At 38.4% G+C, this 23,539-nt stretch overlaps 1 protein-coding gene across 1 annotated transcript; it reads left to right on the forward strand.

Annotated features, from left to right (window-relative positions):
• Positions 1 to 801: 801 nt before the first annotated feature.
• LOC130020615 (UDP-glucuronosyltransferase 2B31-like) lies at positions 802 to 23,467 on the forward strand. The gene is made up of 6 exons (XM_056111209.1): positions 802 to 1,541; positions 2,644 to 2,792; positions 9,329 to 9,460; positions 13,394 to 13,481; positions 15,362 to 15,581; positions 22,967 to 23,467. The coding sequence occupies exons 1-6, from the start codon at positions 818 to 820 to the stop codon at positions 23,244 to 23,246; spliced, it is 1,593 nt and encodes a 530-aa protein (XP_055967184.1). The 5' UTR covers positions 802 to 817; the 3' UTR covers positions 23,247 to 23,467.
• Positions 23,468 to 23,539: the final 72 nt, after the last annotated feature.

A 23,539-nucleotide genomic window follows, 5' to 3' on the forward strand; every position in this document is an offset into this window, starting at 1 on the left:
CTTACATTTCATATATAAGACCTGAATTAAAATATTTTTCTGTGCCCTTTGACCTTCTTTGTAACTCAGTTATACAGTGGAAGAAAACTGTATGGGTCAGGGAACATTTATGGAGTTGTTGTGGGAATCATATGGCACCTGAGCTGAACCGGTACCGTCAATAGTCATGTGGTTAATTACATGCAGTGAATCCAAGTTCTATCCCCAGCATGGCTTCTGGTACCCCTAGTACTGCCAGGAGTAACTGCTAATCTAGGAGTGAACCCTCAGTAATGCAAGGTGAAGGAAAAGAAAAAAAAAAGCAAACACAAAATCCCAGAGTACACCTGAAAAACCACATGTAGTGTCACGAATGAAAACCAAGTCAGCTGATTGCAAGCTAAGTAACTTGCCTGCTTTACTAACTCATGCCCCCCCCCCAGCAAATAAAACACGTACTCAAGGCATCACTTCTAAGAAACTCATATTAAACTAGGCAATAACTTCTGATTGAATTAATTTGTCATGAAACAGTGTACAGTGTAATCTCATTAACACTACCCTTAACAGTCTTACAAAAATATCATGTAATATTGGTAAATTGAACACTAGGTCATTTCTCTATGAAAGTCTTCATAATCTTCAAAGAGATATTGAATACATTTGCTCATAAATGTATTCAGGCGACCTAGACTTTGAATTATGTCCTCATTTGAACTGATTGATAACGTTTTACATTTGATTTTGACATAAGTTATACATTAACTTCTTCACAGAAGAAAAATATCAACACTAAGACTGGAAATAGTAGTGTGAAAATAAGTCTCACTTCTGCATAATGCCTATAAAGTGGATTTCAATTCTTCTGCTGCTAGAGCTGGGTTGTTACTTCAGTTGTGGGAGTTGTGGAAAGGTATTGGTGTGGCCCACGGAATACAGCCATTGGATCAACATAAAGACAATCCTGGATGAGCTTGACAAGAGAGGCCATGAAGTAGTTGTTCTGACATCTTCAGCTTCCATTCTTGTAGATCCCAAGAAAACATCCACTATTAAATTTGAGATTTACCCAACATCTTTATCTAAGGATGATTTTGAGGATGTTTTCAAGAAACTCATTGATTTATGGACATATGATATGGCCCAAATATCATTCTTGACATATTTTTCAAAAATGCAAGATATCACTTGGGAATATTATGATGTAATTGAAAAGCTTTGTAGAGATGTAGTTTTTAACAAGGAACTGATGAAAAAGCTACAGGAATCAAGATTTGATGTCGTGTTTGCAGATGCCGTTGGACCCTGTGGTGAGCTTCTAGCTGAAGTACTCAAAGTCCCTTTAGTGTACAGTCTCCGTTTCTCTTTTGGCTCTACACTTGAAAAGTATGCTGGAGGACTTCCACTCCCACCTTCCTATGTGCCTGTCGTTTTGTCAGAATTTAGTGACCAAATGACATTCATGGAGAGAGTAAAAAATATGATGTATGTGCTCTATTTTGACTTTTGGAGCCAGATGTTCAATGAAAAGAAATGGGATCAATTTTATACCGACGTACTAGGTAAGTCACTTAGTAAGATTTCTTAAATATCATAATACCTGGGAAATTTTTATCACTATAAGTGCATAAAGATTTAGGCATTATACACTAATGTAATATCTTATAAAATGTCTGTCGTGCTCAAATTATTATGAAAAGACTTAAAATTTAGCATGAATTTTTAGAGCATTATGACCCATAGTTACTAGCACATTCTATACAGTGATACAAAACAAGATTAATAATTGTACATGTCAAAATATTTAAATATCCATTATGATTTATTTGTTTGAGGGAGGCTTTTTAATATAGACAATTGAGAGTCTTGGAGATGATAATTTGAGACATGGTGTTCAAAAAAAATTATAAACTCACTCCAACAATAAAATTATTTCATTTAGAAACAAAAGAAAAACAAAGTTTGAGAGTGCTTTCATGGAAAAAACAATAGTCTCATTTCTGAATCTGAGTAAAACTTTCCCATATAATTTAGAGGGCTCTCTTGATTCTGAGAGAGAAATAAAGATCACAAACTCCTACAAAGAATGCATGGTCCATTTTGCCCTGGGTTTTGTTAGCTCATAATTGCAGGATATACTCTTTTGAGTCCCATAAAAATTATACTTGATTTCTTGGTTTTGAGTCCATAAGGAGCAGTGCCTAGAGGTCACTCCTGGGTTTGTGCTCAGGGATTACTCTGAAGTGTTCTGGTACCATATGGGGTTGCAGGAATAGAAACTGGTTGTCTATATTCAAGAAAAGTGTCTGTGCTTTCACTCTGGTCCTGATTCACAAGCAGTTTTAAAATATTTATGGATTAATTTTTTCTATCTTTTTTCTATTTTTCTATTTTATCTATATAAAAATGTGTGAAACACACGCTCTGAGCATGTAAATTCTATGCATGGATTACAGTTGCATCACTAGTATACATTTTATGATTGATGACATGAAATTAAAACTTAAATATATCTAGATAGTTTTCATCAACAAACCGTAAATCCTATTGCACCTTTGACTCCATTGTAAAAGATCATGACAGAAAATTTTTTGGGATATTCACATTCCTTATTTTCATTGCCTAAAAATTAATGATTTACTTTGTTTTTTTATTATCCTTCAGGAAGACCGGCTAAGATGTCTGAATTAATGGGCAAAGCTGATTTCTGGCTCATTAGAACATACTGGGATTTTCAATTTCCTCATCCAATCTTACCGAATTTTGAGTTTGTTGGAGGACTGCACTGCAAACCTGCCAAGCCCCTGCCGAAGGTAAGCCTGGTCCTATTTTTTCTGTTTACTTTAAATGAGCAGAGCCCTGGCAGCTGAAGACCTCTGGGACCCAGCCACAGCCATACTGAGGCTACTCTCCACACACTAGGACGGGCCTCACGCATGAAGGAACAGGCAGAGAGATGACATGAAATTAAAACTTAAATAATCTAGATCATTTGCATCTTCAGAAATGAAGGAAAAAAGGAAAGTTTATTGTTACTGTGTTTGGCATATCCAATACGTAGCTTGCTAGGCTTTGCCATGTGGGAGGAACGCTCTCAGTAGCTTGCTGGGCTCTCCAAGAGGGGTGGAGGAATTGAACCCAGGTCAGCCGCATGCAAGGTAAACGCACTACCCGCTATGCTATCGCTCCACCCCATGAAAATAAGTGTACGACAATATTATTTGAAACAAGATATCAACTTCATACTCCCTTTAATATTCAAAAAACCCTTCATTTGAGTCCCTAGGATTTGACATCAAGCATTACCCTTCGAGTGGCTATACTTAGTCATAAAAGAAGTCTGTAGAAACTCTCACAACAAGCCTATAAAACATAGCTCTTAACATCATATGGAATACAAAATAATACATGGGTGAATCATAGTGGATATATAGACAAATATAGATAAATATAGATAAAGATAAAGGTAAAGGCCCTCCCGTTGATCGTCGATTTGCTCGAGCGGGCCCAGTAACGTCTCCATTGGAGACTTTGTTGTTACTGTGTCTGGCATATCTAATACTCTCGGTAGCTTGCCGGGCTCTCCGAGAGGGGCAGAGGAATCGAACTCAGGTCAGCCATGTTGGCTGCTTGTAAGGCGAACGCCCTACCCGCTGTGCTATTTAAACAAGTATATTAAAACAAGTATATTAAAAAAAATATAGATGTATAGATTTATTTAGATACATAGATACAGATATATATAGATTTATATAAACAGATTACATTGTGTTATAATAGAAAAGTTTAATAATTTTTTATGTCTAAAAACTGCCCATCATATAACATTGGCAATAAGATAACTTTGTGACTGCAAAGGATGAGATGATTTGTGCTGGAAAGAGAATACCTAATATGGTCTAAAATAAAAGCAGGTTTTTTTTCTTCGCTATTTGGGTCACACCTGATGATGCTTCAGGGTTACTCCTGGTTCTGCACTCAGGAATTACTCCTGGAAGTGCTCAGGGGGCCATATGGGATACCAGGAATTGAACCTGGGTCGGCCACATGCAAGACAAATGCCCAACCCGCTGTGCTATCATTCGAGCACCAAAAACATTGCATTAAGATATAATTTAAAATCAGTATCCATTAAAAAAAGTTGTTTTATAATATTTTAAGTTTGGTCTACTTTCCATCAGCAGCAACATAAAACTGAGATTGTATTCAAGATACTATTTCCTTAAAAACACAGCTTACATATAAAATAGCCTTAAAGCATATATCCTGATAATCAGAGTGAAATAATGTGTAATCCTTCTCTCTGCTAATTACCTAACACACGCATCATGGATTTGTTAGCTTGCCTCTTTATGAACATCAGTGTCGGTGGACTTCTGACCTTGAAAAGATAAGGCTCTCTCAATGGTGCGGATATTCAGACATTTGGAGGAGCAGACAGCAAGGACAGGCATAAGCTGCATGTCTAGCCTGTAACCCGTTCCAATATAAACACTGTACCACGTGCAACATTGTCTCCTGAGCATTGTCTGGAGTGATCTCTGAATAGAGAATCAAGAGCAATCTCTGAATATAACCCCAAACCAATGAGGCTGGCAAGGAGGAGGGGAGCACAAAACCCCAGTTCAACATACAGAAACAAGTCTGGTTAAGCCATTTTCCAACTATGTAATATATCAGGTCTTGAAAAGAACCAAGAATTCATGTCATAAACACACATAGACATCCATAAACCTGGTTACACAACCATGAAAGGGTTAGACAACCTGAGAGGATTTATTTCAGCCTGCAAGTTACCAGCAGCCAGTAGGCAGCCATAGATGCGAGACAAGTATCTGACTGTTACACCCTTGCAGTGTTAGGTTTAAGGGCAAGTGAATAGGATTCATTCCCACCTGGCTATAAAGGAGTATTCAAATAGTGTTTCACTAATAAAATTTTTTTTAAAAAAAAGCAGTATTCAACAATGCTTTGTGTCTCAAGAGATGGAAGAGGCTGAGCACAAACCAGTGGGTCACCATGTCAGCTATATGTGCTCTTCTGAGAGCCAGTCTAGATGGTGTCTGTCCACAACTGATAGGCTTATTATTACTTTTCAGAAAGCTTCAAGAAATTGTGATCCCCGTTGAGCATGCTGAGGGGGCTTGATCAAGAGTATGTGGATTCCACTGGGTGGTGGTACTTACTGAGGCCTGCAGCCTCTCTGGAATGCAGCAGCAGTTAAGAGGGAGTTAGGGTTAAGTATCTAAATAGTAAAAGTTGAATGCACTGCAAAACTTTCACAGAGACAGAATCACAACCCCTGAAACCATGTGAGGACGCGATAGGAATTGGAAGCCTTTACAGAGTTTTCAGGGAGGAGCTGTATAGGAGTGCTTTGTCTTGGCACTGTGACTTACTTACTATTAGTCAGATGACCTTTGGCAGAGGCTAATCTGCTTTACACTAAATACAGCACAAAATCTCTTAGATTTTTCTTGGATAGGTGGAGCTGTGTTCAAATATTTACTGTAGAGATTGTTTCATTGGAATTAAATACACAATAAAGGCTTAAATAGTTCACCAGAATCTTTCTAACCAACTCCAAGCCTCTTTATACCCTAAAGTTTCTTCCTTCAATTAAACTGCAGGTACAGGGACAGGAAGAGTGAAATGGAAATTATTGACTTGGGTTTACAGATTCTGCGGCCAACATGGCCAACCCGAGTTCGATTCCTCCGCCCCTCTCGGAGAGCCCGGCAAGCTACCGAGAGTATTCGATATGCCAGACACAGTAACAACAAAGTCTCCAATGGAGACGTTACTGGGCCCGCTCGAGCAAATCGACGATCAACGGGAGGGCCTTACTTACTTACTTACTTACAGATTCTAATATTAGAAAATAAAATAAAAATAATGTTATTTTTAAATTATTTTTCTACATATTATTTGCACAATAAAAGGGCATTATAGTTAGCCCCACTTGATCACTTGATCACTTGACTTCCCGTTTATCATTGATTTGCTCAAGCGGGCGCCAGTAACATCTCCATTTGTCCCTGTCGCGTGCTACTGTAGCCCAATGGCGTCTGTTTGCTCTAGGAACACGAAGAGCCTCAAACCGATTGTTCATGATCTTGATGAAGAATTCTGACCATCCGGTAGGTGGGCAGCCGGTCTTTTGACATCCCCTGGAACCCTGTCAGTAACAGCTCTAGTCCAACGGTCATCTCTAAATCTCATTATGTGATCAGCCCATCTGATTTTTCACACCTTGGCAAATGAGACAACATCCCTGATTCTTGATCGTTGACGAAGGTTGAAACTCCGGATTCTTTCTCTCATTTGAGTGAAACGTGATATTCCAACATAGCTCTTTCAATTCTGCTTTGGGAGACCCGAATAACATTCTCAACCTGTTTGCGCAGGGCCCAGGTCTCTGAGGCGTATGTTGATGCAGGAAGAACAGTGGAATCAAAGAGATGTGCCCGGAGTTGGAGGTTCTTCGTCCTCTTAGCTATTTCTTCGATGCTCTTTTATTTTTTTATTTCTTTTTAAGATTTTTTTTCCTTTTTTTTTCCAAGCTGCTCTTTTCCTCCTGCGCAGCTCGGGTGTTAGGTCATTTATCATATTGACTTCTCAACCTAGGTACACATAGCTGTTGCATTCAGAGATGGTCGTTCCATTGAGAGCAAATGGGGCGTCAGGAACAAGGCTGTTTCTCATAAACATTGTCTTCATAAGATTCAGCTGTAGTCCGACCTTTCCACACTCACGGTCGAAGTCGGCCAGCGTTTGTGCCACTTGGCTAATGTTTGCTGTTATTAAAACAATGTCATCAGCAAAGCGGAGGTGGTGTAGTTGCCGACCATCTATCTTCACTCCCATTCCTTCCCATTCCAGTTGTCGGATGATGTTCTCGAGGGTGGCACTGAAGAGTTTCGGTGAAATGGTACCACCCTGTCGAACCCCTCCCTTGACCTCAATGATTACTTCTTTGTAGAATGGTGAGATCCTGGTATTGAATCCGTAATACAGCTCACGGAAGATCTTGATGTATTGAGTTTGAATGCCCTGATTGGCTAGGGATTCAATGACCGCGTCCATCTCAGCAGAATCAAAGGCCTTTTTTAAATCAATGAACATTAAACAGAGCAGCATCTTGAACTCCCGAGAAACCTCAATGAGCCTGGTTATTGTGTGGATATGGTCAATGGTGCTGAATCCTTGGCGGAACCCGTATTGCTCGCATGGTTGTCCTTCATCTAGTGTTCTGCCAATCCTATTCAGGATGACTCCAGTGAACAACTTGTAGATGACAGACAATAGGCAGATCAGGTGATAGTTACCAATGTCATGGATGTCTCCATTCTTGTACAGTAGTACAGTCCTGCTGGTTTTCCATTGGGATGACCCTTGCATTAAAACAGGTAGCATGTGAAGAGCCGAGCCAGCGTATTGATGAGTACTGATGGCAGGTTCTTCAGGTGTTCAGGTCTGACCTTTTCTGGGACAGGTGCTGTTCATTTCTTTACTGATGAAATGGCATGTCGGATTTCGGAAGAGAGAACATTGGGAACGACATATCCATCCTGTGGAATTTGGTATGTCGGCAGGTGGACATGGCTATCAAAGAGATTTGAGTAGAAGTCATGGATAATCTTCTCCATTGCCATTCTGGTAGATGTGATGGATCCATCAGGACGTCGGTGGTCAGTCATCTTGGTCTTGTAGTTGGTGAAGGACAGGCGGGCATTAGGAATACTTTTCCCAGCATCTGCTGCATCCCTCTATGATTGTGTGAGGATCGCCAAGAGAGAGATAGCCACAAAAAAATGCCTGTCTTCGAAAACTCTTGAGCTTATTCGCCAACGTGGTTTGACGCATGCCTCAGGCAACCGCAAGGGAAGTCCAAGCTCACAAAGCAGTGCACAGATGCGATCAAGGAATACCTCAAAGAGAGAAGAGCAGAAGTGCTAGTAGATGCGACAGTTAGCACCACTAGACTCAATATATTTAGAAACTGCCCTGTAGCCAGAAATGTTATGTGGTTCTTGCTCAACGAAAATGGTATACAAACATTTAAAAATTAAAACAGCAGGGACAGGAGATGCAGTACAGAGGCAAAGGTGAATGGTTTGCATGCCCGGACCAAACAACACATAAATCTGAAACATCTCTGGGGACAGCCCTGGAGGATCCTGAGCATCTCCTGCGGATTCTCTGGAGTCTTCAGGAGCACATCTGGGGAGGTTCATGTCACTCCTCACACTGCAGAGCACTTCCAAATGCCCTTTCATTGAACCGTTGGCCACACTGACCAAAGATCATTCAAAGAGCTCCTGGTCTCCTCATCACCACTTGTGAGAACATGCTCTCCCAAGGTGAAACTTTACCTCTCATTCACTCAGTGATTTTGGTCCTGTTCCTGGACCCAAGAACACAAGCTCTTTCATTAAAAATATATGTGGACACCTATATTCACGGCTGCTATATTCACGATACTTCATTTTGGCAAACTGTGTTATGAAAACAAACTCTTGAAAATTGTAAACATAAGTGGGGTTCACTTGTGGTGGCTGAGAAGCTGTGAGAGAGGATGAAGGTATAACCTGATGTGACACTGGGAAAGTGGTAGAAGGTCTCAGGCACATTGACAGAAGCGGAAGGGCAGCAACCTTGCATGCCTAAAAGCATAAACGCAATATTGTAATTATGTAAAATCAATCAGAAAAAAATTGCCCAAATTCGTGGGACTAGTCAACGTGGATAACCAGGAGAGAGTGCATGAATGGGAAACGAGAGAGAGAGAGAGAGAGAGAGAGAGAGAGAGAGAAGAATGGGAGTAAGTCAAGATTCTGATCAAACTCAAATTTATTTCTCCCAAGCTAGCCTTATATAATTGATTACATGAGGAAGTGTGAAAAATGGGAAATTAACAAAGCATGCAGATTTTCAATAAATCATGGTGTGAGCCCTACTGGTGGGCTCATGGCAGTTATCCCAGGCATAGCTCAGAAACTTACGCAATGTATTTTAACATTTTTTCAAGAAGAGATTAGTTCTTAAATTGCAGGTCAGTCTGTACTGACATTTTGGCTCCTGGCAAAAAATTATGTCTACAATGATAATCATTTGTGTATTAGACAATAATTTTTAAATATCTCTTTTACTCTAATAGAAACATTAAAATGTTTTATTCATGTACTTCTCTGAAGAACACCTTTAGATATCATTTTGTGTGCTACTGGGTTTGAACAAAGATGCTCACCATTGCAAGCCAACTGCTCTATACCTGAGTCACTACTCTGCCCCAATAATGTATGACATTGTCTTTCTCCCCATGAATTAGAAAACTCTTTCTTCCTAGGAAATGGAAGAGTTTGTTCAGAGCTCTGGAGAAAATGGTATTGTGGTGTTTACTCTGGGGTCAATGGTCAGTAACATACCTGAAGAGAAAGCCAATGCGATTGCATCAGCCCTCGCCCGGATTCCACAAAAGGTTAGAATCAAGTAAAAGTACTAATAATGTGTGAAAGTTGTAATTGTATACTAAGGTTTATGAAAGATACTTGTATATTAAAGGTTTATAATTATAAACCTGTATAGTCTATAATTTGGGGTCAGAGATTGCATGTAGCAGTCCAGTTTTCCAAGTACCACTTGTTGAACAGGCTTTCTTTTCTCCAATTCACATTTCTTGCTCCTTTGTCAAAGAGTAAGTGATTATATGTTTAAGTGTCTATGAAAATATATTCAACACTAATGCTTTGGTCTGCAGTTCTGTTTCTATTCCAACACCACACTGTTTTAATTACCACTGCTTTGTAGTATAGCTTGAAGTTGGGGAAAGTGATGCCTCCCACATTCTATTTCCCAAAGATTGTTTCAGATATTTGTGGAGGGGTTATTGTCTCACATGAATTTTAGGAGTGCTTTTTCTATTTCTTTGAAAATGTCATGGGTATCCTTATAGGGACCACAATGAATCTGTACAATCCTTTAGGGAGTTTTGCCATTTTGATGATGTTAATCCTTTCAGTCCATGAGCTGATATGTCTCCATTTCCTCCTGTCCTCTTTTATTTTTTGTCTAAGGTTTTGCAATTTTCTTTGTTCAGGTACTTCACCTCTATACTTAAGCTGATTCTGAGGTACTTGATTTTCTGAGGCACTGTTGTGAACAAGTTGTTGTTTTTTAAATATCTTTTTCTTCTCTTTCATTATTTGAATGTAGGAAAATCATGGACTTGGGGGTATTGATTTTGCAACCTGCCACTGTACTATACAAACCAATTATTTCTAGGAGCTTTTTTGAAGAGTCTAGGGATTTTCTAAGTATAGTACCATGTTATTGCAAATCGTGATAGGTTGGCTCCTTCCTTTCTTATTCAGTACCCTTGATATCTTTTCTTGCCTACCTGCTTGACAAGAACTTCTAATTGTATATCGAATAGAAGCAGTGAGAGTGGAAAACCTTGTCTTGTCACAATCTTAGAGGAATAGCTCTTAGTTTTTCCCCATTTAGAAAAATGCTTGCTGTGGGCTTGTAGTTAATGGCTTTGATTATACTGAGGACAGCTCCTTCAACTCCTATTTTGTTGAGAATTTTGATCATGACTGGGTGCTAGATCTTGTCAAATGTCCCTTCATTGATATTATCATATACTTTCTATATTTTCTTTTATTGATATGGTGAATTATGTTGATTGACTTGCAAATGTTAAATCATGCTTTCATCCCCCAGACAAATCCTACTTGGTCATTATGTATGATCTTTTCGATGAGTCTTTGACTTCTATACCCAGTGTTTTGTTGAGAATCTTTGTATCTGTGTTCATCAGTAATATATGCTTGGAATTCTCTTTTTGTGTTGTCTGCCTCCTTTGGGGATCAAGGAGATAAGTAACCTCATAAAAACTGTTTGGAGTGTTTCTGTTTCTATAATTTCCTGGAAAAGCTTGAACACGATTGGGAGTAGTTCCTCTTTAAAAGTTTGAAAGAAGGCACTAGTGAATACATCTGGGCCAGGACTGTTGTTTGGGGCGAGATTTTGATTGCTATTTCAATTTCCTCCATAATGATAGGACTGTTCACGTGTTCCAAATCTTCATAAGGTCAGTCTTGGGAGATAACAGGAATACAGGAACTTACCCATTTCTTTAAGGTTCTCATTTTTCATTGCATAAAGATTCTCAAAGTATTCTCTGATGGTACTTTAAATACCTGTGGTTTCTGCTGTGATATCCCCTCTTTCATTTCTAATTTTGTTTATTGGGATTCTTTCTCTTTCTTTCTCTGTGAGTCTTGCTAGAAGTTTATCAATCTTGTATTTTCTCATCCAACCAGCTCTTGATTCCATTAAGCTTTTGGATTGTTTTTTGGGGCTTCCAGTCTATTAATTTCTGCTCTAAATTTTTTTCCTGCCACCTGCCTGCTTTGGACTGCTTTTGTTAGTTATTTTCCAAGATATTAAGTTGTGAAGTTAAATTACTTTTGTAGGCTTTCCCTTCCTTTCTGAGAAATGTTTGCAGAGCTATAAACTTCATTCATAATACTGCTTTTGCAGTGTCCCATAAGTTTTGGTAACCCGTGTCTTCTTTCTCCATTGTTTCCATGAATCTTTTGATTTCCTCTAAGAGATTGGTTGTTCAGTTGTGAGGTATTTAATTTTCAGGTGTTTAATTTGATTCTCCATTTCTGCATGTGACTCACTTATATTTTCAGTGCATTATGGTCTTAAAAGATCACTGATATAATGTCTATCCTTTAAATTTTATAGAGCTATGTTTTTTGGCCCAGCATATGGTCTCTCTTGGAGAATGTCCCTTGCACATTGGATAAGAATGTGTATTCAGCTTTTGGGGGATGAAATCACACACAAACACACACACACACACACGTGCCCGCAGACGCACACACACACAAAGTCCCTCTCTTCCACTTGTTTCGTCAAATAAAGTATGTCCTTACTGAACTTTAGTCTGATTGATCTACTGAGAAATGATAAAAGGGTAATTAAATCTCAAACTATGGTATTGTGTTCCTATCAATGTCTCTTTTCAAACCTCCGAGCAGTTATTCTAAATATTTTCTAAATATTTTATTGGTCCCTCATTAGGCACATATACATTTATGACTATGAGTACTTCCTGATGATCAGATCCCCCAATCATTAAGAAATCATATTCATTGTCTCGATATAGTTCTTTCTTAACCTCTGTATTCATTTTATTGTTGAAGATCTGGAGTGAACAAAAACATAGCATATGGATTGACAATTTCTACATTTTAATTCAGATCATGAGGAATACTGGGTAATTTCCACATTAGAATCTATTGCTCTGGATACAGAGAAGTTTCTGAACATCCCATAGAATCTGAGAAATGGTAGTGGTACCTTTAGCTGTGTGCTAATAGTCAGTGGGCGGGAAAAATCATAATCTTGATTGCTTTTCACTATCCATTCCATTTTTAGAGTCAATATTCACTCCTTTCTATATTTTTGCAATTTTATGCTCTAAAAATTTTAATGTTTCAGCCTGAATATGTAAAAAATTACTTTCTTAATATTTTTCTCATAATGAATCTGATATTAGAAGGGAAAAAACAAACAAACACTGTCCTCCCATTGTTCATTGATTTTGCTCACGAGGGTTCAGTAACGTCTCCATTTTGAGACTTCTTATTACTGTGTTTGCATATTGAAAACATTGCAGGTAGCTTGCCAGGCTTTGGCGTGAAGGCAAGATACTCTCGGTAGCTTGACGGGCTCTCCAAGAGGGGCAGAGGATTCGAACCCGGCTCGGCCAGGCTTGCTGTCTGCAAGGCAAACGCCCTACTGCTGTGCTATCGCTCCAGCCTATTTTCTGAGATAAACATGTACATGATTATTTAAAAATTATTGATAAAAATATTATTTACTCTAGGGAGCAATTTATGTTATGCAGCAATCTTTATTCAATCCTAAAGTATTAGTTGATAATGAAATGAGTCAGATCTGACAATGGATATTAGTAATTACTTTTTCTAAATATTAATTTAAAAATAAAATCATAATAAATGGTCAGTAAATTACAATAACTATAAAGGACCATGTGTGTACCTTAATAATTTTATGCTATCTCATTAAATGTTGAAAGTCTGAAATTTCATAAATGCATTAATTGATTATTTATAACACAATAACCTGACGTACTGATGTGAAACATATATTTATATTTTCATGAATATACAATAAGCACTGTGCATGTAATTCTATTATAGTAGTGTTCTAACAGTATTTACTCGAAATGCCTCTTTGCCTATTGAAGTACCTTCTGTAGAAGAATTCTAAATGTAACTAAACTATCTTTTGTGTTCTTAGCAATGAAACATGCAAATTCAACATTTAAAATTTAACTAGTACATTGACACGTTTTCCTTAATGTTCATAGGTTCTCTGGAGGTTTGATGGCAAGAAGCCTGATACTTTAGGGGCGAATACTCGGCTGTACAAATGGATCCCCCAGAATGACCTTCTAGGTAAGATTCTCGAACACGCACACTGAAATGAGAATAAATCCTGCTTGAGTGACATCCATTCACAAAATATGAAAATTACCAAACATAGCAACAAAATTCAATCAATAAAATTTAACTAACTTATTTAATTTTCCAGGTCTATGTTGGGAGGGTGATACGTACTAGTTAACATTTTCTAATGTTTATCTCCTTGTCGCCAATTCAAGGTATCTCACTTCAGATGTAATTGTTTACCACAGACAATTTTTCATCAATCCTAAATTAACTCTGTCTTCTAGTTCAGTCTCCTGTTTTAATCGTTCCTCTTTTTTGGCAGTCTTCAGCACAGCTGAAAGCTAACAGCGACTATTTTCTACTAATATCTACATTTCCTCCAGGAAAATATCCATGATCTTTCATGAAATGAACATGTCATGAGAAATATGTCATCTTTCTTTTCCTATAATTGCAATTTATTTCCTGCATACCTTAGACCTTCTATCTCAGGCAAAGTTGCTTTAATTTTTACTCTTAAGGAACACTATGAAAATTTTAACTTTAATCTTTTTCTTGCCCTCAAAATTATACAGCATCATTACTCCTATGTAGTTTTGTCAATATTGACTAAAATGAACAAAAACCCATGCTTTAAATATGTTCACAGAATAAAGAAAGAATGCAAGGTAATGCAAAAGCTGCAGTGATCGGAGTTGGGATACATAAGTTGCATTTTCAGTGGTCTTAGTAGGATTCCTAGCATCACAGGGTCCTATAGAACACTTGTGACAGTCCTGTGTGCCCCAGCCCAGCAGCATTTCATCACCTGCCCACTATATCTAATCCTCCCTGTCTGGCCAATACCACTTGAATAAACAGCCTGCTCTACAATCAGGACGTCTACAGAAAACGATCATTATTTTTTCAGTAAGTGCCCTGTAATACATTAAGAGGTGGCAATGTGAGGAAAAGTCCTAAAAGCAAGGTCTTATACGCTTATTTATAAAACATTAATGGGTTTAAAAAAAACTTGAGCTACTCTTTGTACTTTTCCAGGCATCTGAAGGAAAACACTAAAAAAATAAAATGACTTTGTGATACACACCTGAAATTCATACATAATATTATAATGCCTGTCACTTCAAATACAAAATAATCAATTAACTGAAAACTCTAGAGAAGTAATAAAACAAAATATATAAGGAAGCACAGTTACATAGATGACTCGTGTACAAAGAAAATTTATGTTAATGTTACTTTCTTTGAGAAATTGCATCTCTTTCAGTATATTATTAATGAAGCAAAGTCACAGAGACCCGACACACACAACTTGACTCAACACACAAGACTTGGTCCTAGAGATCACCCACAGTGACCCTGATGCAGAGGCAAGAGAAACCATAGCATAGCCATGCGTGTTCTAAACTGTCAAGCCAAAAAGAGAGAGAGAGAGAGAGAGAAAGAGAGTGACAAAAAGGAAAGAAAGAATAAGTTAATTTGTTTGTCAAAATTCAAATTGGAACTGTACTATCTCTTCCCATAATTTTTTTAGAATAGCTAATATACAAGCCTTCCTTATAAATGCTTTGGGGCAGGACAATAGTCCGGTGGAAAGTTAAGTTGTCTTGCATGCTTTTGGTTTCACCACTGCATCCCAAGAGGTCCCCCCTGCACTGCCAGAAGTAATCCAGAGAGCAGCCTGCAGTGTCCCAAATACCAAAACAAACAAATAAACCAAAAATCACACAATCTGCTTATTAGTATCACATGATGTAATGGTACCATTTCAATGATCAGTATAAGAGAATTAGTTCTTATGAAGTTACTGTTGTATATAATGTAATATCACAATATAGAAATCTCAGTAGTGAATGTCTTATTTCCTAAAATTCACTCTATTTTAGGTCACCCCAAAACCAAAGCTTTCATCACTCATGGTGGGACCAACGGCATCTATGAGGCAATTTACCACGGGGTCCCTATGGTAGGCATTCCTCTGTTTGCGGATCAGCCAGATAACATCGCTCATATGCAGGCCAAGGGCGCAGCTGTCAGGGTGAACTTTGAAACCGTATCAAGCTCAGATTTGCTCAATGCACTGAAGACAGTCATCAATAATCCTTCGTGAGTATCACAATACTTTAACAAATAATATCTATGCATTGGGACTTTTGTTAATGTATATTTATTCATTTAAAAGTTAAATGTGCAATGAAAAGATGATGAAGCCCATCTCACTAATATTTTAACCATTTATTTAATAGTTTCATACACCCATTTAAGCTATAAATGTAAATGATTACTGTTAAAGCTTGCAGATTAAGCCATGTAAAGTTTTATAAGAAATTGGAGAATATTCCAAATGCCATAGAAATCTCAGAAGTAGAGAATGAAGAGCTTAAATTTAAATAACTACTTCTAGTCAGAGTCAAATTCTGAAATGGTTATATGGTCAATCTCAATAAGTAACATCAAATGGTTTGCTTATATAAAAGTATTTTCCCAATACAGATAGTTAATGGATAGCGTTCACCTAAAGTATATATTTTGAATAACTACAGTAAAACTTAGGATATTTCAAAAGTCTCACACACTTGAGGATGGAGAGATACCACGGTGAGTAGGGGTCTTGTTTGCATGCAGCTGACTTGGTTCCAATCTCCAGAATACTATATATGGTTCCCTGGGCATTGGCAAGAACAATTCCCAATCTCAGAGCCAAGAGGGAACCCTGAGCACTGCTGGCTCTGTCTGAAGAACAAACAAAACAAACACACAAAAAAACTTATACACACTGTGGGACACTTAGCACTCTCCAATCTCATCAAACATCAGACTATATTCTATATTTATCAAATATTCTAGTAGGGTCGGAGCGATAGCACAGCAGGTAGGGCGTTTGCCTTGCACGCAGCCAACATGGCCGACCCGAGTTCGATTCCTCCACCCCTCTCGGAGAGCCCGGCAAGCTACCGAGAGTATTCGATATGCCAGACACAGTAACAACAAAGTCTCCAATGGAGACGTTACTGGGCCCGCTCGAGCAAATCGATGATCAACGGGATGGCCTTTACCTTTTACCTTTACCTAGTAGGGTCAGAAAGAGAGGGACAGACATAGAAAGATTGCATTCACCTGGGGAACATAAAGTAACAAAATAGGAGACTAACACCCAAGAATAGCTGTGATAAATACCAGGAGGTTCACTCCATGACTTGGTGGCCAGCCGCACACTCTAGGGATAAAGGCAGCTCAGATAGAGAAGGGAGCACCAAATAAAGGGTGTTAGGAAGATCCGCCCAGGATGGGAGATGCATGCTGAAAGTAGACTATAGACCAAACCTGATTGCCACTCAATTCTTCTTTTGCAAAACACAGCACTCAAAAGGAGAGAGAACAAAAGGGAGTGACCTGCCACAGAGGCAGGGTGGGATGGGGGGATGGGGGATGGGAGGGATACTGGGATTAGTGGTGGTGGAGAATGGGCACTGGTGGGGGGATGGGTACTCGATCATTGTACAACTGAAACCCAAGCACAAAAATTTGTAAATCTACAACAGTACCTCATGGTGTTTCAGTAATAATAATTAAAAATAAATAAATAAATAAATAAATAAATATGCACATTAAAACAGACCTACCATTAGGTTATAAATATTAGTAAATACAAGATTTAATCTATAATCCTGACAGTGAAGGATGTCTACATTTTTCAGAAAAAGTAGCTATTGCTTAATTAAAACAATAATTGTTTCCTGTGAACTAAAATATTTTCATTTCTAAAAAATTATTCTAGTAGGAACATTGCATACAAATGAAATCTTGTCAAATATGTAGTCATATGCATTTAGCTTTCTTTATTTAACATAATATACTTTTTTGCTTCATTCATGTGTTAATTTTATCACTGTATCACTGTCATCATCCGGTTGTTCATCAATTTACTCTAGCGGGCGCAAGTAAAGTCTCCATTTGTCCCAGTCCTGAGATTTTAGCAGCCTGTCCTTACTCGTATTTCCCAGCGTATTAGAGGCTCTGTCAGTGTCAAGGGAATGAATCCCATTATTATTACTGTTTTTGGCATATCGAATATGCCACGGCTAGTTTCCAGGCTCTGTCATGTATGTTTGAGCTGGAGCAATAGTACAGCGGGTAGGGTGTTTGCCTTGCAAGCTGACAACACCAGTTCAATTCCCAGCATCCCTTATGGTCCCCCGAACACCATCAGGAGTGATTCCTGAGTACAAAGCCAGGATCAACCCCTGAGCATCGCCAAGTGTGACCGAAAAAGAAAAAAGTGTTAATTTTATACAGCTGAAAAATAGTTCTGGCTATTAAAAATAAGTAATATATCACATTACTTATCCATTAATCATACATGAGCTTTTATTTTTTCCACTATGATTTTTATGAACAATTTTATGCAATTTTTGTCATTCAACAAATGTTTTCATTTCTCTGGACATATTTCTGAGAGCAGTTTTCCTTGGTTATCACTGGCAGTTTTCCTTGGATATCACTGTATCACTTCATTCCATTGGTCGTCAAATTACTCCAGCAGGTGCCAGTAACGTCTCTATTCCTCCCACCCATGAGATTTTAGCATCTCTTCTTACTCGTCTTTTCCCAATTATTTGAGGCTTTTTCCGAGTCAGGGGAATGAGACCTGTTATCATTGACCCAGTGACGCAGGGAGCGAGCCCCAGGGCCTCTTGATTCTGGTGCCAAGCACCCAGTTGTGAGGCAATCGGGCTCAACTTGCTCCAGGGACAGTGCCAGGTGGGGAGTTTGCTGGGGTGGTACACCTGTCAAATGGTAACTCAGGTGTCCTAAGACGAGCTCAGGGAAGACAGAAATGTACCGTGGAGCAGAAGGGTAAAAGCTCGCTTGATCTTGATTTTCCGTACGAATACAGACCCAGACTGTGAAAGCGGGGCCTCATGATTCTTCTGACCTTTGGGGTTTTAAACAGGAGAGGTCAGAAAAGTTACCACAGGGATAACTGGCTGGTGGCGGACAAGCGTTCATAGTGACATCGATTTTTGATCCTTTGATGACGGCTCTTCCTATCATTGTGAAGCAGAATTTTTTGGATATATGGTAACATTTATAAAGAAATGTCTATCTGAAGTCCAGAAACTTTTGCTATTTTATTTTTCTTTTAATTTTATATACTACAAAGTAATTCACAATATTTCATTACATTTACTATTCAAACAGCAATCCCACAACCATTACACCTTCCCATCACCATATTTCAATGTTTCGACCCCAAATCCAAATCACTGCCCCAAAGCAGAACCGAAATAATACATTATGTTTTTTTATGTTTTTTTTATGATAAACCACTGAAAATGCTACAAAAGAGTATCCTTAGGGGAAAGAGTGTGGAGATTGTTGTATCTCACCCAGGGGCCATTAAGCCCTTCCATAAGAGATTTCTAATTTGTGTTAAGTGTTGAGACTTGTGTGTATATATATATGTATATATACATACATGTGTATATACATGTATATATATGTATATATATATATATTATATGGGCTGGAGCGACAGCACAGCAGGTAGGGTGTTTGCCTTGCATGCAGCCAACATGGCCGACCCGAGTTCGATTCCTTAGCCCCTCTTGGAGAGCCCGGCAAGCGACTGAGAGTATCTCGCCCGCACTGCAAAGCCTGGTAATCTACCCGTGATGTATCCGATATGCCAAACACGGTAACAATTGTCACAATGGAGACGTTACTGGACCCGCTCAAACAAATCGATGAACAACAGGAAAACAGTGACAGGACAGTGATATATATTATATATATAATGTGTATTTCCCTCTAATACTGGTTGCCTCCTACTTTGAACTCTATCAAATGTAGTGCAGTAACCTTGGAGTGTGGATAGGGTGTGTGGGTTGAAGTATCATGCAGCCTTGAACCAGGAATAGATTCACTTTTGGGTGATACTCGGCCCAGGTGTGTGGAGAGCCACCTAAGCATGGTGGCAGTTGAGTGCTGGAGGTTTTAGGCTTCAGGGGCTGGGTCCCTTGGGGCGGGAGGAGTCTCACCTGTCACACTCCGGGGTGTCCCAAGGAAACAGCCTGGCATGAGGTCTCATGGCGTGGTTATGGCAATCATCATGTTATGCTCCCTCCAGGGGAGAAGGACCGACTTTTTGATATTTTAAACATTAGCTGTGAGACTTTTCCACACAGTGGCCAAAGCGTTTTATCAGAAGTCTTTTCTATTAGCACAACACCAGTAGGCACATATGGGTTTTCAGTTGTAGCATTGCTTTGAATTTTTCTTATACTTCAGTTATTAAATATCTTTCCATATGACTAAAGCATCATATATTCTCTTCTAAAAAATACATATGCTAAATTTTTACAAACTTTAAACCCAGTGTTTGTTTGAACCCAGAAAGAAGAGTTGATATTCACATTAAGAAGTAATATTGCTTCTTAGGACTGTAGCACTGTCCTCCCATTGTTCATCAATTTGCTCGAGAGGGAACAGTAACATCTTCATTGTGAGACTTGTTGTGACTGTGTTTGGCATATCGAATACATCAATGGTAGCTTGAAATGCTTTGCCATGCAGACGAGATACTCTGAGTAAGGTTGCCGGGCTCTCAGGGAGGAATGGAGGAACCGAACTCTGGTCAGCCTCGTGTAAGGAAAATGCCCTACCTGCTGTGCTACTGCTCAGCCCATTATAATTAATTATGTAATGAAAATAATGAAAAAATGCGGTACATTATTTCAAAGCATTTCCCATTATGAGCAAGTGATAATTTTGGATTTTTACTGTATTCATAGAAACAAATATGGTTTTATGTATGATAATATAAATGTTAAATGTTTATGTATTTTAAGGTATTCCAGTTATATATTTCACATAACGTGATAAGATTTGTAACGTTTAGTACAGCATTCATCAATTTAAAATGTATTTCTACTCTCATATTACAGCTGAATTAGAGCAATACTAAAAAATTTATTTTCTGAAAGAAAATTTTTATTAATTTAAAATATCAAAAGAATGAGTAGTATTAAAAAATAAAGGAAACTGGAAATATAAAAAGGACTACAACGATATAGTACATTTTAATAGGCATATATGGCATTAAATCTGTCCAGAATAAATTGCATAAAAATTTCAAAGTTGTCACAGGGTAATTAAAAATACACAAAATGTGATTGATAATACATACTTTTAATAAGAGCACACGCACAATTAAGAATTGCACTAAATAATGTTAATTAAAAAAGTGGGAAATGATCAACATCAAAGTAGCTGTAAAATAATTTAATAACATACTAATCTAGAATAATTTAGGCAAGAATGGTTACAAAATTAAATGCAAATAATTTATAATGATAAATGAACGGCTTCATAATTTTCTCTGGTAAAAAAAGGAGAACGGCTAAAAGATAAAAAAAAGTAACCATTTGTCATTAGAGAAAACTTTATTTTTTTATTTCTTTTGTTTGTTTTAATTTTTATTAGTGAAACACCATGAGTTACAGTTGTAGACTTACAAATTTTTGTGTTTGGGTTTCAGTTATACAATGATCGAGTACCCATCCCTCCACCAGTGCCCATTCTCCACCACCACTGATCCCAGTATCCCTCCCACCCCTCATCCCCCCATCCCACCCTGCCTCTGTAGCAGGGCATTCCCTTTTGTTCTCTCTCTCCTTGGGGTTGCTGTGGTTTGCAAAAGAGAAATTGAGTGGCAATCATGTTCGGACTATAGTCTACTTTCAGCACATATCTCCCATCCTGGGCAGATCTTCCCAACACCCTTTATTTGGTGCTCCCTTCTCTATCTAAGCTGCCTTTTCCCCTAGCATGTGTGGAAGGCCTCTAAGCCATGGAGTAAACCTCCTGGTACTTATCTCGGCTATGCTTGGGTGTTAGTCTCCTATTTTGTTACTTTATGTTCCCCAGAAGAATGTAATATTTTATGTCTGTTCCTCTCTTTCTGACTCATTTCACTTAGCATGATACTTTCCATGTACTACCACTTGTATGTAAATTTCATGACTTCATCTTTTCTAACAGCTACATAGTACTCCATTGTGTAGATGTACCAAAGTTTCTTTAACCAGTCATCTCTTCTTGGGCACTCAGGTTTTTTCCAGACTCTGGCTATTGTAAAGAGTGCTGCAATGAACAAATAAGTGCAGATGTCACTTCGACATTTTTGCCTCTCTAGGATATATTCCCAGGAGTGGTATTGCTGGGTCAAATGGGAGCTCAATTTCTAATTTTTTGAGAATCATCCATACTGTTTTCCAAAAGGGCTGAACCAGCCGGCATTCCCACCATCAGTGAAGGAGGGTCCCTTTCTCGCCACATCCCCGCCAGCACCGGTTGCTTTTGTTCTTTTGGATGTGGGCCAGTCTCTGTGGTGTGAAATGACATCTCATTGTGGTTTTGATCTGCATCTCCCTGATGATTAATGATGTGAAGCATTTTCTCATGTGCCTTTTAGACATTTAGATTTCTTCTTTGAGAAATTTTCTATTCATTTCATCGCCCCATTTTTTGATGGGGTTGGATATTTTCTTCTTGTGGAGTGCAACCAGTACCTTGTATATCCTTATTATCAACCCCTTGTATTCGGCAAATATCCTTTCCCAGTCTGTGGACTGTTTTTGTATTTTGGTCACTGTTTCTTTTCAGGTGCAGAAGCTTCTTAGTTTAATATAGTCCCATATGTCTATCTCTGTTTTCACTTGCTCGGCTAGTGGCCTGACATCTTTGAAGATACCATTAGTTTCAATGTCATGGAGGGTTTTGCCGACTTTGTCTTCAATGCACCTTATGAATTCCTGTCTGATGTTGAGGTCTTTAATCCATTTTGATCTTACTTTTGTACATGGTGTTAGGCAGAGATCTGAGCCCACTTTTTTACATGTAGCCGTTCAGTTTTGACAGCACAATTTGTTAAAGAGCCTTCCCTTGCTCCACTTCACATTCATTAGAGAAAACTTTAAATGAATTCTCAATAACATAAAATTTGTAAGAATAATGAGATTTTTCCTAAAATTTTGGCCAAACTCAGTTTGAGATTGTAATCTGCATGATATAAAATAATTGAAAACCTAATTTATTTCAAATATTCGTACGTGGACAATAAGTGAAGATGCAGTTAATTTGAAAAATACAAGTGGTGTACGGTGTATTTTCTTAATCAAGTCAGTATATCAATCAATCAGTTAATCAAATCAATAAGAGATTATCGGTATAAGAAAATAAGATAAAGCATATTTAATTTATACTCCTTATTCATTGCAAAATAGATGTAAATTTAAAAATTCCTATGAAACTCTAAACTGCCAATGAAGGCCACCCAAATATCCTGCTGCATCCATAATCCTATGACATAGCTTCATTCATAGTGGTGACATTTAAATGCCCTCAAGGAAACAGTCAAAACAAACAAACAAATTGCTGAAGTTAGCAATCTCACTTCTCTCAATGTGCCTTTTGGGGCTCTTCCTTAGGTATAAGGATAATGCGATGAAACTCAGGGCAATTCAACGAGATCAGCCAGTGAAGCCTCTGGACAGGGCGGTCTTCTGGATTGAGTTCATCATGCGCCACAAAGGAGCCAAACACCTGCGGCCCGCCTCCCACCGCCTCTCCCTGCTCCAGTACCACTCTCTGGACGTGATCTGCTTCCTGCTGGCCTGTGTGGCAGCTGCCCTGTGGCTCATCACCAAATGCTGCCTGTGCTGTTGCCGGCTGTCTTCTAAAGCAGGGAAGAAGGAAAAGAGGCAGTAGTTGCAGCTGAGGCCCCAAGCTGCTCTCTCTCTCACAGGCAGGACTTCTCAGGATTATTCCAGAAAGATTATTGCACAAAGAAGCTGGATTCATTTCTCCTCTGACAAAAAATCCTTTTCTAAATTGATTTCTTACTTTGAAATTTGCTTGTCAATTATTGACTACCAGTTAGATTGCAAAATATGTATTCCAAGATGATAATAAAGGTAAATTAAATGTTTTCTGTGTTATATGTGATTGGTTGACAATGGGTTGTCCTTGCTCTTCCTGCAGATTTATTGATCTACTCCCAC

This window comes from Sorex fumeus, unplaced genomic scaffold (assembly GCF_029834395.1).
Source record: "Sorex fumeus unplaced genomic scaffold, SorFum_2.1 ptg000013l, whole genome shotgun sequence".
Classification (NCBI taxonomy): Eukaryota; Metazoa; Chordata; class Mammalia; order Eulipotyphla; family Soricidae; genus Sorex; species Sorex fumeus.

Coding starts and splice junctions, on each gene's coding strand:
- LOC130020615 (XM_056111209.1), top strand. CDS start 818: ATGCCTATAAAGTGGATTTCAATTCTTCTGCTGCTAGAGCTGGGTTGT. Junction 1,542..2,643: donor ATTTTATACCGACGTACTAG/GTAAGTCACTTA, acceptor ATTATCCTTCAG/GAAGACCGGCTAAGATGTCT. Junction 2,793..9,328: donor CTGCCAAGCCCCTGCCGAAG/GTAAGCCTGGTC, acceptor CTTTCTTCCTAG/GAAATGGAAGAGTTTGTTCA.